This window comes from Oryzias latipes, chromosome 5 (assembly GCF_002234675.1).
Source record: "Oryzias latipes chromosome 5, ASM223467v1".
NCBI lineage: Eukaryota > Metazoa > Chordata > Actinopteri > Beloniformes > Adrianichthyidae > Oryzias > Oryzias latipes.
In genome coordinates this window covers 17,077,926-17,091,087 of record NC_019863.2, presented here as the reverse complement: position 1 = coordinate 17,091,087, position 13,162 = coordinate 17,077,926, and the positions used below count along the sequence as shown (strand labels likewise).

Sequence of the window (13,162 nt, the reverse complement as noted above, 5' to 3'; positions counted from 1 at the left end):
ATGCTAAAAGAGACAAGTGGAAGGATAAAATCCTTTTCTTAGTTTTTTTTGGGGAAAATTACCACTTCTAATCCCAGCTGAGGCTTTGCTCCTCTTCAGTTTTGTCTGTAGACAACGCCATAAAAAAAGAAAAGAATTGGATTAAACCAGGATACTCATTTAACACCCACATGACAACAAGAAGTACTTGCTCTCACCCTTACACTTTTACACAAATAAAAAATTAAACTAAATAATCAAGTCTTGTCTTTTTAACAAAGTACTACAGCCCGGAAAATCATTTTCAAAGCATTCTATGCCATGTGCAGCAGTATTTCATTTTTCACTTCCTGCAACACTTATTTATAGCCTGCTCACTTGTGTCCAACAGCATTTCTTTGAAAATGTCACATTTTGTGAAAAGGACTCTTAGTTGTAGTGTATCTGAGAAGACTCTCATTCACGCCGGACGGTTCCACGGCAGAAAGTTTTTTAAAAGGGTTTAGTTCTTTCAGCTGAAGACTTTTCCCCTCATAACCAAGAGCAATTTAGTTAGTTGTAGTAAAATCCTTTACGAATGTTCTCACTGACTCTACACTTCATTAGTTTTCTCATTATGTGAAATTGCAGAGTTTGTAATTTAAGACAGTAAATTCAAACAATTGTTAAAATCTCAAGCACTTTATTAGGTTTATACAGTATCTTGCTTAGAAAGGCCATTTGGCATTATATAATTATATATAATTTTATCATATATATAATTATATATACATATATTCAAATGTTGAATAACAAAACACTAGAAAGAAACTTACGCAATTTGGGAAAAAAAATTGTTTAAGACAGTTTTATCAAATGAAAAATGGCCAAAACCAAACATCCAATAGGCTTCAAAATGGTCCCAATACACTTCAATATACAGCTTTTTTAAAATAAAGGGGGAGGAGAAATTAAAACAAACAAGGCAGCAGACATGAATGTAATATAAATAACCTTACAATATGTACAAAAAGGGGCCATTTACCAAAAAAAAAAAAAAAAATCCACAGTTAAAAGTAAAGAAAAAAATGAGTGAAAAGCTTTGAAAACGATTGGGTAGAGAATGTAAAGAAATAGGGTAGTAACAGAATGGCCATTAGACTTTTTGCAGTCTTTTTTAAATAAAGTTTGAGTTTGCATTTAAAATGCTGCTCTGGGAATAAGATTAAAAAAAAAAAATCAAGAATGGGAACAACAGGTGTATGGGTGGAAAGAAAATGCTGTTCTATTGGTGCTGGGATAAAAATATATACATTTTTGCTCAAAAATGTAGGAAACCCACAACTGATTAATTATTATGGACCCACATTCAACCGATATGACGTTACATAGCTCCAACACTAAAATGGGCCTCAATGCTATTCTGACCTGCACAAGTAGAGGGAATGTGGAAAAAAAAAGAATACTTGACCCAGTGCTGGTTAAGCTCTCCCACTTTTACCCAATAAAAAAGAAAAAAATCTATCCTGATCTGAAACAGAAAAATGTGGAAGTGCCAGCAAAACAGTAAACATGACGGATGGGAACGGATGATGGTGGAGTGAAATAAAAGATTGGGGGAATTCATTAAAAACCTTCCAGCGAGGCACTTTATTTTTGAATAAAGGGGGTTTCCTGTTAGCTGGCACAGCGTCTTATTTTGGCTGTCAAACGAGCAGTGAGACATTCTGATCACACAAAGCCAACAGGAACTCACATAAGTCCACACAAAACAAATAAAATATGACCTGGGAACCGCATTCCCTCCTCCTTTACAGGAATGTGAAGGTGGCAACGCAGACGGAGGAAGAGCATGATGGGACTTGACCACGAATGCGGGCACTTGTGATGATTGACGAATGAGAGATGAGACGTGACAATGTACTGGACACAAACCAACAGCCTGTAAAGGGCCCCTTACCTGGGATTTACAAAACCTGAAAAAGTTTAAATAAAGTTTCTATCTAATCTGTTATTTGGTTATTCATTTTAAGGGCTTTACTTTTTGTGCAAAATGAGCTGAAACGTACAATCTCTAAACTCAGCACACAATCAACAAAGCAAGCCTGATTGTGCTCATTCCTTTTTTTTTTTTAAAGGTGTTATTAGATTGTGCACATAAGTAAGGTTTTTTCTGAGTTTCGGCGTAAACGAAAACAATCGACATAGTATGAAATTTCCAACAGGAAGTCCTTTTTTTCTTTTTGGTCTGAGATGCTTAGCCATGGCATGAGCTGTAACTGCTCTCTCGGGGTGAAGCAGTTTGATTACCGAAAGTTAAACAACGTTAGCATCAGTCATTTCCTTTGTTGACTCAGCAGGAATTAGGGCTGACCTCACAGTTTACTGTCATCCATCTACCATTTCAAATCCCAGAGGCCTTGGCCTCCCCAGTGACCTCTGCTGGCCCGTCGTAGCACTGGCATCCTCACAGGAGAAGAGCAAGAAATGCCAAGCAATTGTGGAATAAGCTCTGTTATGAAAGTAACAATGCAACAGGTTTGGGGGAAAAACAGCACTTGAATTAAAAAAAGGAGAAAAAAAGTGTTCCTCTGCATTAACATTCACTGCTAGTAAATAAAAGGAATCTTTCTGTCTGAAGGAGTGACAAAATGCTTAACAGAACACAGTTTCCCAGCAAAATGAAAGCAAACCAACAGAGACGAAGTGCTTCATACAATCCAAAACAACACAGCTGTAAACATTGAACATGCTGGGTGTTTGCTAAATTCTATGACACAGTACAGAGTTGGGATTGTGGCTCCTAAACACAACTAATACTGTAAAAAGACTTAAAAAATGTTACAGAGGAAAAAAAGAATCTCAATCAGCATTGATGTGTGTTACATTTAACCAAAACCCCTCTCATAATCCAGTAAATAACCCATCTATGATTGGTGAAGCTTAGTTTGGAATTATCAGCGATGTGAGCTAAATGGGTGAAGGACTTTGGCACACGGTGGACTGAAGACTGTGTCGTCTTCTCTGCCAGCTTACACTCCAGTTTACACGTGAGTTCCAAAACAGCTAAATGGCTCCTGATTTTAGTGCATGTGAACCGCCAACCTCAAAAAAGGGTGTTGGGCCTCGAAACTTGTTTTTGTTTGAAAGAAATGGCTTTAAATGTGTGGTTTGAAGGGTTTGTGGAGTTAATGTAGAAACGTCTGCTACCACACAAACACAAGCTGCTACAGCAAGGCTCAGGCAGAGTCAAAAATAGTCTCTGTTCCTCAAAAAAAAAAAAAAAAACAATAACCCAAAGATCACCTCGACTCTAATGTTGCACATTAGCCACCAAACCTTCACAGGTGCAGCTCAAAAACACGGCCAAACTCAAAAGCTGCATCTAAAACCCAAGTTTTGAAAATGCAACACAGTAATTATATACACATATTGGGAGTGAAGTAAATAAGAGTGACGGGCTGTATTAACATAAGTACAAAATATTCACGAAGGCATTTCAGATATCGACCGTATCCTACAGTACTGCCTCCACAGGCGTTGACCTCTGATCCCTTTTCCTGTGGACAGTCCGTCTCGTCCACAGATCAAGCTGTGACCTGTCTTTCTAAAACCATCCACCAGTCAGTGACTATGCGGCTTTCTTCATGGCCACGTATGGATGAGTTCTGGTATGGGCTTATGCTTGCAATCATCCATCCATCCGCCGCAGGTCCTTACTTGAAGTTAGCGTAATCGGAAAACGCATCGATATACTCCTGGACCACTTTGTAGCAGAACTCGTACTGCTCCTGAGGAGACAATCCAAGTTTGTCGCGGTCACTGTACAAATAACAGCTTTCAGAAAAGGTTTGTTTTTTTTTTTAAAAAGAGCATAAAACAAATACATTTACATTAAATATCAGCAAAAATGGGTTATTTGATGCATTAGAATATTGCAGGAATAAACTGACTTTAATTGACTTAAAAATGTAGTAAATTCTGAGGAATCGAAATGATGTAGACATGAATGAAGAAAACCCAAATGCATCACTTGCTGGGCGTGTTCATGCAGGTTTAAAGAGGCCTTACCAGTGTCTGCACCATGTGGGGTCTCTGCAGTCTGAGGCTCTTTACGGTCTGGAAGACATCCAGGATGCCTTCGGCCTTCACCCTCTCCAGAACTGTACTCAGCGCACAGAAAGTGCCAGTACGGCCAGCGCCAGCACTGCAAACACACAGAGCGGAGGGCTCACTGTGATGCCGCCCCCATGTGTGCTGCTCTCCACAGTAGACTTCAGACAGACCTCTACGTCTGCTTTCTTTAGCCGGGGGGCCTTGTGGGCGGAGCATCAGGCATACGTAGTGTATTATGTTACCAACTGTTTTCAGGCTGACTGACTACATTTCTAATATTATGTTTAATTATACACAAAATACACACTTGTCACTGTATTTTAAAACAACTTCAATTTTGAAAAAGTTAAAAAAGGTTTTTAAACAAATTTAGATCATTTTTTGGCAGTTCCACTCATGAGATCACTATTTTTTCACTAATTTATGTCCCTTAAACATATCTTTGAATGTATAAATCAGTCCCCGACACAATAGTTAGTCATTAGATGTACAAAAAAACTGGAGCATCACTTCTATTCTCATGATCCTTGATGGTGATGGCATGAACAAAAGCTCTAGACCAGGGGTGTCAGAATAGAGGCCTCGACGGCCGGTGTCCAACATGTAATTAAACCGACCTGCCATTGAAGCTCCTTATTGGCTAAACACACCTGTTCCAGGTATTCAGCAGCAGACAAGGCAGAATTTCTGGGAAACTAACAGGAGGCCTGGCCTTGAGGTCTGGAGTATGACTCCTCTGCCCTAGACCATGCTGCTCCTTAAGAGCCACCACCCTGGCCTGTTTGCCGGCTCTACCTGGACTGCCTAAATCAGGAGTGTTCAGTCATTCAGGAATCGCTTGAGTCAGCTAATCAGCAGCCATCTGAGAACCAGAAAAATCAGGTAGGGTTGGCCAGCCCTGACGACTATTTTGTGTTCCTTCAATTACCAACTAACTAAGCTGGTTGATCTTGTAGACCAACCCTGGTTTGACTGCCCCTGGGTGTGTGCAATACAACTGATTCAACTCTGCAGACACCTAATAAAGAGTCTCCAAAATATGAATCAGGTGTGTCAGACAAAGAGCTGAATTAACCCTTTAACGCCAGAGTTTAGCTCCAGTCTTTACATTCTTTCGACTACCTCTTCCACCATTTGCGCAATTAACACACCTCCAGTGGATTCTGAAGCAGAGAAAAAAAGCAGCCTTGCACTGATATGCAACACTTTACAGTTGTGAAGTGCTTATGCAGTAAATCGGCTGATTCTATTGCAGAGAAAAGCGGGCTTTGCGCCATTAAGCAACAATTCACGTTGCGATGCGTTGCATATCTGTCCATAGCAGATATAAAAAGCTCCTTTTCTCAGCGTCTGAATCAGCTGATTTATGTTGATCGTTTAAATGGCCGAAGTTATTTGGGTGTAGCATTTCAGGTGTTAAAGGGTAAAACATGCAGGGCTGGAGGACTTAAGGAACACGGTGAGGAAAAACCGTTGGTACCATTCCAGCCTTGTACTGGCCTACATACTTCCCCCACATCCTGCTCCTTTAGATCTGCCACCCAGCTTTTTTCCAGCTAATCCTACCTGTCACCTTGATGATTCAAGGTTTGAAATGACGGAACAATACTGATCCGAGTAACTAGCAGCTTGCAGGACACAGATGTTTGGCGTCTTTTAAACAGACTACAAACGGTTATTAGGGTGGATCCTCATCTTAATTCAATACAAGTCTGAAAGACACCTGAGAGATAGAAATCTCACTTTTTGATAAGTGAGCAAACTTCCCTTATGAAAATGTAAAAAACTTTTTTAATATTTAAAAACCCCTTTAAAGATTTTTTTGCTCTATATTGCATTTCTCATTTTTAAGAGAAACATGTCAGAAAAGTGATTATAGTTTATAAAATCAGTACGGGATCAAACCTTTTTTCTCACTAAATGTTCATGTTAGGCTTAAGAGAGAACAGCCTTTGTGCCCACGACCTTCACCCAATATTGATTGATGTGTGCGAATGCTTGTTACTGGTAGAAATATGTGTGTGTTGTGTCTCAGATGGGATAAGCGTGCATGTTTCACCTGCAGTGCACAGTGATGGGATGGTTGCCAGATTGCTGCTGCTGCTTCTGCACTGCAGCAATTATGTTGATCATGCCTTTCCCATCTGCAGGGATCCCCACTTCTGGCCAACCGTGGAAATGGAACTGACGCACAGATCGAGCCTTGTTCTCCTGGACAGAGGGAATTTGTGGGTTTTCAGGAGTGTTTTAGTCACAGAGACTGATAATCACTTGCAGGAAAGCAAGCAAGCAAGGAGAGCCTGTGCTTGAGCTCAGTGGTGGTTCAGTGGTGACATCATGTTGCTTGAAACAGCCCATTGCTCCTCCTTACCCTGTTGTTGGTGACTAGGAGGTCCCGCACTGTGTAACTTTCATTCTCCTCCTCCCTTTTAAGCTCAATGGAGAGGTCTCCATACACCACCACTCCATCACCTGGCCAATACTGAGCACATTTCTCCTGTTGGACACACCAGGGGAACAGTCAGCTCTGATCAGTCAGATCTGTTATTGCTGACATGCGAAAGCACGAAAAAGCTACCAACTCAAGTTTAAAGACATTTTAAATGTCTAACTGTTTATGAAATGCATGAAGCTGAGGCATCAAAGTCATTACTGTGACATAAATTATAAATCACAAACAAAACGAGAAAAGAAAAATTATATGCACTTAGAAAATCAAAGTCAATTATTCAAATTCATGAATCAATTCTCTTTGCATTTGTTTCTTTACAAACAAAAGACAAAAATGCAAGTTTTGAATGTAAAATTTCCTAAATTTATGCAGGAAAAGTCTGCCTTTGCTCAGCTAGTTTTAAGGAAAACAATTCATAATCATAAGTATAGAAAAAGGTTCAAATTTAATCAACCTGAATGACAAATTTATTAGAATCAGGAACCCGTGCATCGAAATGCGATTAAAACAATTCCATATTTTTACACCAAGGTTTGCTGAAATTACTCCAATTTGATGACTTAAAATATTGATGAAAAACATTTAGAAATGTGGAATAAATCAAAAACATGAAATAAGCATCGACCTCACATATTCCTCCCATGTCTTAGATGGAAACACACACCTGTCCTCTCTCTTCAAGCTCAGTCAGCATGACTATGGAGCAGCTTCTCCATTCCCAGATCATCCTCCAAAAATCCTCCATGGTGTGCTGCAGAGGCCCCTGACTCGCTATGTACGCATCTTTCTGACGGTAACCCTGTAAAGCAGAGGTATAAGAGAACAGAAAATGGGTGAAAAAGGATAAATTCAGCAACAAACAATAATAGAGAGACAAAGAAAGCAGCTGATCAATGATTTCCATTCAAATAAATGGTTTGTTTTTTCCTACTAACATCGATAAAGGAGGCGTTGACATAGTCTGTGTTCTCCTCTCCTCTTTTGACTGGAATGATCACTCTGTTGAACTCATCTGTTAAAAGCATTTTACAAAGATTTTACTTCAATTGATTTTTGACATGTGACAGGGAAAAAGAGACGGAGTCTTCCTCACATGGAATGATCTGCAGGACCCTGTTCTTCTTCATGTTGACCGGCAGGTTGCCTGTTCTCATTTTGTCATTCTGAATCTTGATGGATGTTAGTTTCTGGAGATTTCAAGAAGTAGACACTCAAAACACAAACACAGATGATCCAAAAGTACTAAAATGTACATATACTATAGAGAAAATGCCCATCCAGACCTTGAATTCAGCCTCCAGACCACTGCAGCCTGCTCCAGGTGAGGGGGCATAGAGCTTAGCTAAGTGCGACTCCAGCGAAGTCACTTCCAGCTCTGTGTCTCCGTACAAGTAATGTTCTAACAAGGCTTGGAAGATGAACACATACTGCATCTGTGAGACAGAAAACACCAAACACCCTCAGGCACAAATAGTTGTGGACTAGTAGCCGCATGAGTTGCCGTCGCTGCACTCACATCAGTCTGGACCATCTGACAGCGCTGGGCTCTTATTCTTGTAACAAAACCAAACACGTCCACCTTCCTCTCCGCGTTCATCATGTCCAACATGGCGTCAATCACTATAAAGGTACCCGTCCTTCCCACGCCCGCACTGACAGACAGACACTTGTGAGATGTTTGTGTGGCAGACACACGCACAGGCAGCTAAAACCTAACAAACTTTTACCTGCAGTGAACAACGATGGCTCCAGCATAGTGAGGGTTGCAGTTCTTCACCTTCTTGAGGAACTTGAGCATGCCGATGGGAGTGAAGGGAACCCCAAAGTCAGGCCAGCTGGTGAAGTGGAACTGGGTCAGCAGCCTCTGAGGCTTCTTGCCGGAGACATCTCCCACCTGAGATGCAAATAATAAAAATATAATAATTTAAAAAGTGCTTGAATGGGACACTTTTTATGCTGCTTTCAAGCACTTTTAGAGGAGTTCCAAGTTAAATGTTTAAGATTTTCTATCACTTAAGAAATGAACACCTGCTCAAAGGAAAAATATTCCCATCACACACAAAAAGTCAAAGGAATTGTGTTGAAATAGAAGCAAAGAAAAATGAGTTCAAGTTGAGATCAACACTTTTGTTACAGCTTCAGAATTTAGTCCGAATATATAAACACAAATTGATCAGACCGTTGTTACAGAGATATTTCTTTATTATTTTAGGCATTTTAAAGCACTTTATCCAAAACATTTAAAAGCCTTAGTCACATGGACATACGGGTGCTGCAGGTTTTTGGGTTATCCGGGCCGATGGAGGTGTCGTAGACAAATCTTAAAGGGAGTGCAGGTGTTCCCTTGAGGCTTATTCAGCCGCCTCAAGGGATGTCATTAATATGGTCCCGTACTGGCCGGGAATGTCGTACGCACAGGGTGTGCAGGTGATATGCTAGTGCCCGTAGGATGCCCACAAAAACTACTCGGATTGCCTCATTTCCTAGTTTTAAACTGTCTGGCTGCATCTAAGGAGCCTGCAAGGAGCGCGCACTGCAATAACAGATAAAATGACAAATCATTGTGGCGTGCCTGAGTCTCACCTACTTCACAGTTACTTACCTTTACATGTTGTTTAAATGTTTGCTACAACCTTTTGTTCGCAGCATGCCCATAGAAGAATTGTGGATAAACCCTTTGGCTCTTTGGTCTTACAGAGCGGTCTACGACTTTGATACTTCCTGCAGGCCACCCGTGTCCCCCCCTTACAGGTTTCCCCATGTTTTGCCCACAGACAGCTCATATCCGGCCGTAAGGCCAGTTGTGACTAAGGCTTATACCCTGTTTTGCTAAACTGGACAATATTCGTAAAACCAAAATTGGAGCAAGCATGTCAACTATTAAAAGGTAACACGCCACGTTTTAGTCCAACAAAAACAACCACAGCTACTCTTATTATCCTCCAAAAACCCTCTGAAAGTGAGTGAAAACTAGGATCACCGTTAACATGTTTCAGGTACCTGTTGGATGCAGAACTTGCGGACTGTGTAGTCCACCAGAACCACTGTGTCCTCGACAGACACACGAATGTTTCCGTATGTCCAACAGCCCTGGTCCGGCCAGTACTGCGCACACTTGCACTAAAAAACCAGAGGGAGTTGAGATTGAAAAATCATCCGAAGGAGTGCATGTGTTGTTGTTGTTGTCGGTAATTTGTGATTTTAAAGAAGAGATTTAAAGCTGGGGTTTTAAATCCTAGTATTTCACTGTAAGAACGGCTGTATTCCTCCCTCTGCTTGTCCTACCTCTTTTCTCTCCTTCAGATTGGTCACCATGACAATGGTGGATGTGTTCTGCTCCCAGATCATTCTCCAGAAGTCATTTACCGTCTCCTCCTTTGGCCCTGAGACAGATCAAACAATCGAGAGGAGTAAAGGCCAAGTTCATAAACAAACAACACACACTGCTCCAGGAAACCCACTAATCTCACCTTGAGCTGCAATAAACTTATTCTTCTCTTGGTAACCCTGCAATAAGTAAAAGGAAATATCCAAGTGTCACTGGCACACAGTCCAATGTATGGCACATTTCTTTTTTCATTTAAAAATGAAGCAGATACAAACATTTATAAAGGAGGCGTTGATAAAGTCAGAATCAGGGACTCCTTCCAGAGATAAGAGATGAACTCTGGAATGATCATCTGAAAAGAAAAAAGAAGAAGGAGCAAAAAAAAACAAAAAAAAAACCAAACAATTAAAACAATAAAATAGACGAGGTAAGTGCATCCTACAGTGGAGCTAAGCTAACATATGGTGATGCCTGCGCTGCCGCTCTGTTCTATGAGCTATGATTTAAAGCTGACAGAAGTTATAACAAAAAAGTAAAAGCTAACAGCTCCATATGCCCACTCCAGTTATCACTTACATGGAAGGATGTTAACGTATCTGTTCTTTTCTTTATTCTCTTCTTTGGAAGCAGCATCGCATGTGGCCTGGATGGGACAGTTTGGCAGAGCCTAAACAACAACAAAACACACAATTCACATTACAGGGAAGGAAACAGATGCAAATCTGCCTTATGTACTCATATAACACCTTCCTTCCTCAGTTTCAATTCTTCTACTTTTATTTTAATTTTTTCATATTTTAAATGTCATTATTATTTTTGTACGCTTTAAAGCTTTTGCATCTCTGTAAAGTGTGTTGAACTGCATCCGTCTAAGGTGCCAAGTAAAATAAAAAAACCCTGCCTGCCTTTCCTTATACTGTACTGTCATTTCTGAATCAATAAAAAACACATTTGCAAAGAGCATCAGTGCAGGCAGCAAGAGGGGGATCTGTAGTTTTACTACATCCTTAAAGACCATGCTTATGCAGAAGCTTTGATAGTTACAGTCCCTGTTTTACTGATTCAATTCCTGGCGTAGTTCTTCAGAAATGCAGTGTGATCACTTCTGAATGATCAGTTTATGCTACAAAGCAGCAGCAGCAGCAGCAGAGTATTATCATTGCATGTACGCTTTAGTGTGCCGTACATTAAACTCCTCTCTGAAGAGCTTGTTGTCATCAGCCATGCGACGGTTCATTTCTTCCTCCAGTTTGTCTACTGGAATGGGTGGGTACTTCCTGTTTGTGCTGGGGGAACGAGCCAATAGAGGCACACTCTGGAATTCTGTACCAACAAGCAGAAGGGGAGGAGGGGTAGAGACACAGACAGCAGATGAAGGTAAGAAGTGGACATGAGTGGATATGACTTTATTGAGTTTCCCATGTGTTCCTGGAACGCCCAGCAGAGGGCGGTGTGAGACAACAGAACGAACTCAGGCTAACCAAGAGCATTTCCTCAGATTAGGTAACAGCAGCAAACAAAGAGTGGTGCTGTGAAATGGTATCAGCTGAGGAGGCAGAACAATCAGCTGAGAATTATGGGAAACAATAAACCTGAAACAACTTTGGGCAAGCTGTCTTATATTTGCCTAAAAACTGTCCATGTACATGTTGCACATCTGAGTGACTCACCTGTTTCATCTGATCTGCCATTGCTCAATCTAAAAGAATTCAAATGGCTTCCATCCTGTTTGTATTTCTTAAATCTGGGGGGGGAAACAATGGCGTAGTTATACATCTGGCATACCCATGCATGCACACATAAACACGTTCCGTTTGCTTTTGTTTTGCTCGCTGGCACGTCAGCCGTTGTCATGGTAGAAGCGACATCTTAACTCTTAAAGCCAGGATGCTGCATCGGAAGAGAATTAACCTGACCTGAGCATGTAGAGGATGATGATGATGAAGATGATGACTAGCAGGGAGGACAGGGCCACCATTACAGCGATGATGGGCATGTCACCAGACTCATCTGTGTGGGAGACAGAAGAACGGACACATGTAGAGAGAAAAGACCAGATAAAACAACGAGCACTATTGATTTTCAATCATATGTCCCTCAGTAACATCAAACAAAATATAGGCTTATAAAAGGTGAACTATAGAAGAGCTGATGTGCAAAATCCATATCAACTATGCATTCACTGTTTCTATGGTAACAGTCTCTCCCACACAAACAACAAATGATGTAATTAAATTATAAAAATAACTACTGGTCTGAAATGCTGTGAAACTTAACTATTAATAGCTGCTAATTTACAGCTAACATCCCTCAATGAAAGAACGATGCAGCTACTGTCAGAGCTGTCATGACATCGTTTCTAACGCGCCCAGATCAGGTGGTCCATTTAAAGAAATGCAAGCAGGTGTTTCTTTGCCCACATAAAAGTGCTCTGAAGGAAAATCCACAGAAATAGAAAAATTTACATTTAAATTTAGTCATGTTATGAATAGTTTAGGTCCATCAAAAACTGAAAAAAGCATTTATTCCTACAACAAAAACAGGCCCCCTTAGGCAGAAATAAGTCAAAAATTCCAAAAATGTGAAAACTTTTCTTCAAAAAAGCAACAAAAATATAATGAAGAAAATAATCTTACTAAGAATTCTTACTTTAAGAAAAATATTATGGTCAGACATGTTTATTTTATTGATATTGAAAAACTTTCTTGCGAAGAAAATTGGGCATTTTTTCTAGTATTTTAATCAGGTAAAGAACCATTAGCCGCGTACAACTGCATGTTAATATATTATTTAGTTAATAAAACAAAAACAAAAAAGAGTTTAACAATCTGCCTGTTAGAGTGAGCAAATAAATCACATTTTAACAGAAGTTCCAGCTCAGGAAGTTAATCTAAGATGACAGCAAACTCAGGGACGATGGTACAACACACTGAAATATTTAAAACATTTGCTGTGACTTTTTAATGAATAATTCAAGTCTGAGGTGTAAAATGTTTCTGTCAGAAACCCGTGAGTGGGTGGATCTGCTGCTGTGCTCTTGAAGAAAAAAAAAAAAAAAAAGCAAAAACTTGTTACAGTCAAACTGCTTTTTCTTCATGGGGCCAAAGAAGAATTTAAACAATGAAGCTGTACACATAACAGATGATATGAGATTAGCTTGAACAATTAAGCTACAACGGTTTACAAAACTTGATGTTGTTTGTGCACTGATGACTGTTCTGTAAGACACACAGGAATGAAACAAAGCAACACATTTTTCTGGAAAGCTGCATTGTGGCGGCCACAGCAGGCAAACAAAATCAGCTGCT

At 40.2% G+C, this 13,162-nt stretch overlaps 1 protein-coding gene across 2 annotated transcripts in view; it reads right to left on the bottom strand.

Annotated features, from left to right (window-relative positions):
• Positions 1–644: 644 nt before the first annotated feature.
• Positions 645–13,162, bottom strand: part of ptpra (protein tyrosine phosphatase, receptor type A) — a 35,471-nt gene continuing 22,953 nt past the window's right edge. The window contains exons 5-22 of one of the 2 annotated variants that reach the window (XM_023954648.1): positions 11,771–11,864; positions 11,525–11,598; positions 11,041–11,177; positions 10,431–10,521; positions 10,130–10,206; positions 9,997–10,033; positions 9,812–9,909; positions 9,527–9,646; positions 8,254–8,420; positions 8,043–8,178; positions 7,810–7,959; positions 7,620–7,713; positions 7,462–7,538; positions 7,191–7,325; positions 6,446–6,571; positions 6,134–6,285; positions 4,030–4,165; positions 645–3,749 (exon numbers count right to left, since the gene is read on the bottom strand). In XM_023954648.1, the coding sequence (XP_023810416.1) occupies positions 3,675–3,749; positions 4,030–4,165; positions 6,134–6,285; positions 6,446–6,571; positions 7,191–7,325; positions 7,462–7,538; positions 7,620–7,713; positions 7,810–7,959; positions 8,043–8,178; positions 8,254–8,420; positions 9,527–9,646; positions 9,812–9,909; positions 9,997–10,033; positions 10,130–10,206; positions 10,431–10,521; positions 11,041–11,177; positions 11,525–11,598; positions 11,771–11,864 (1,976 nt within the window). In that variant the 3' untranslated portion in view covers positions 645–3,674. 2 annotated transcript variants of the gene reach the window in all.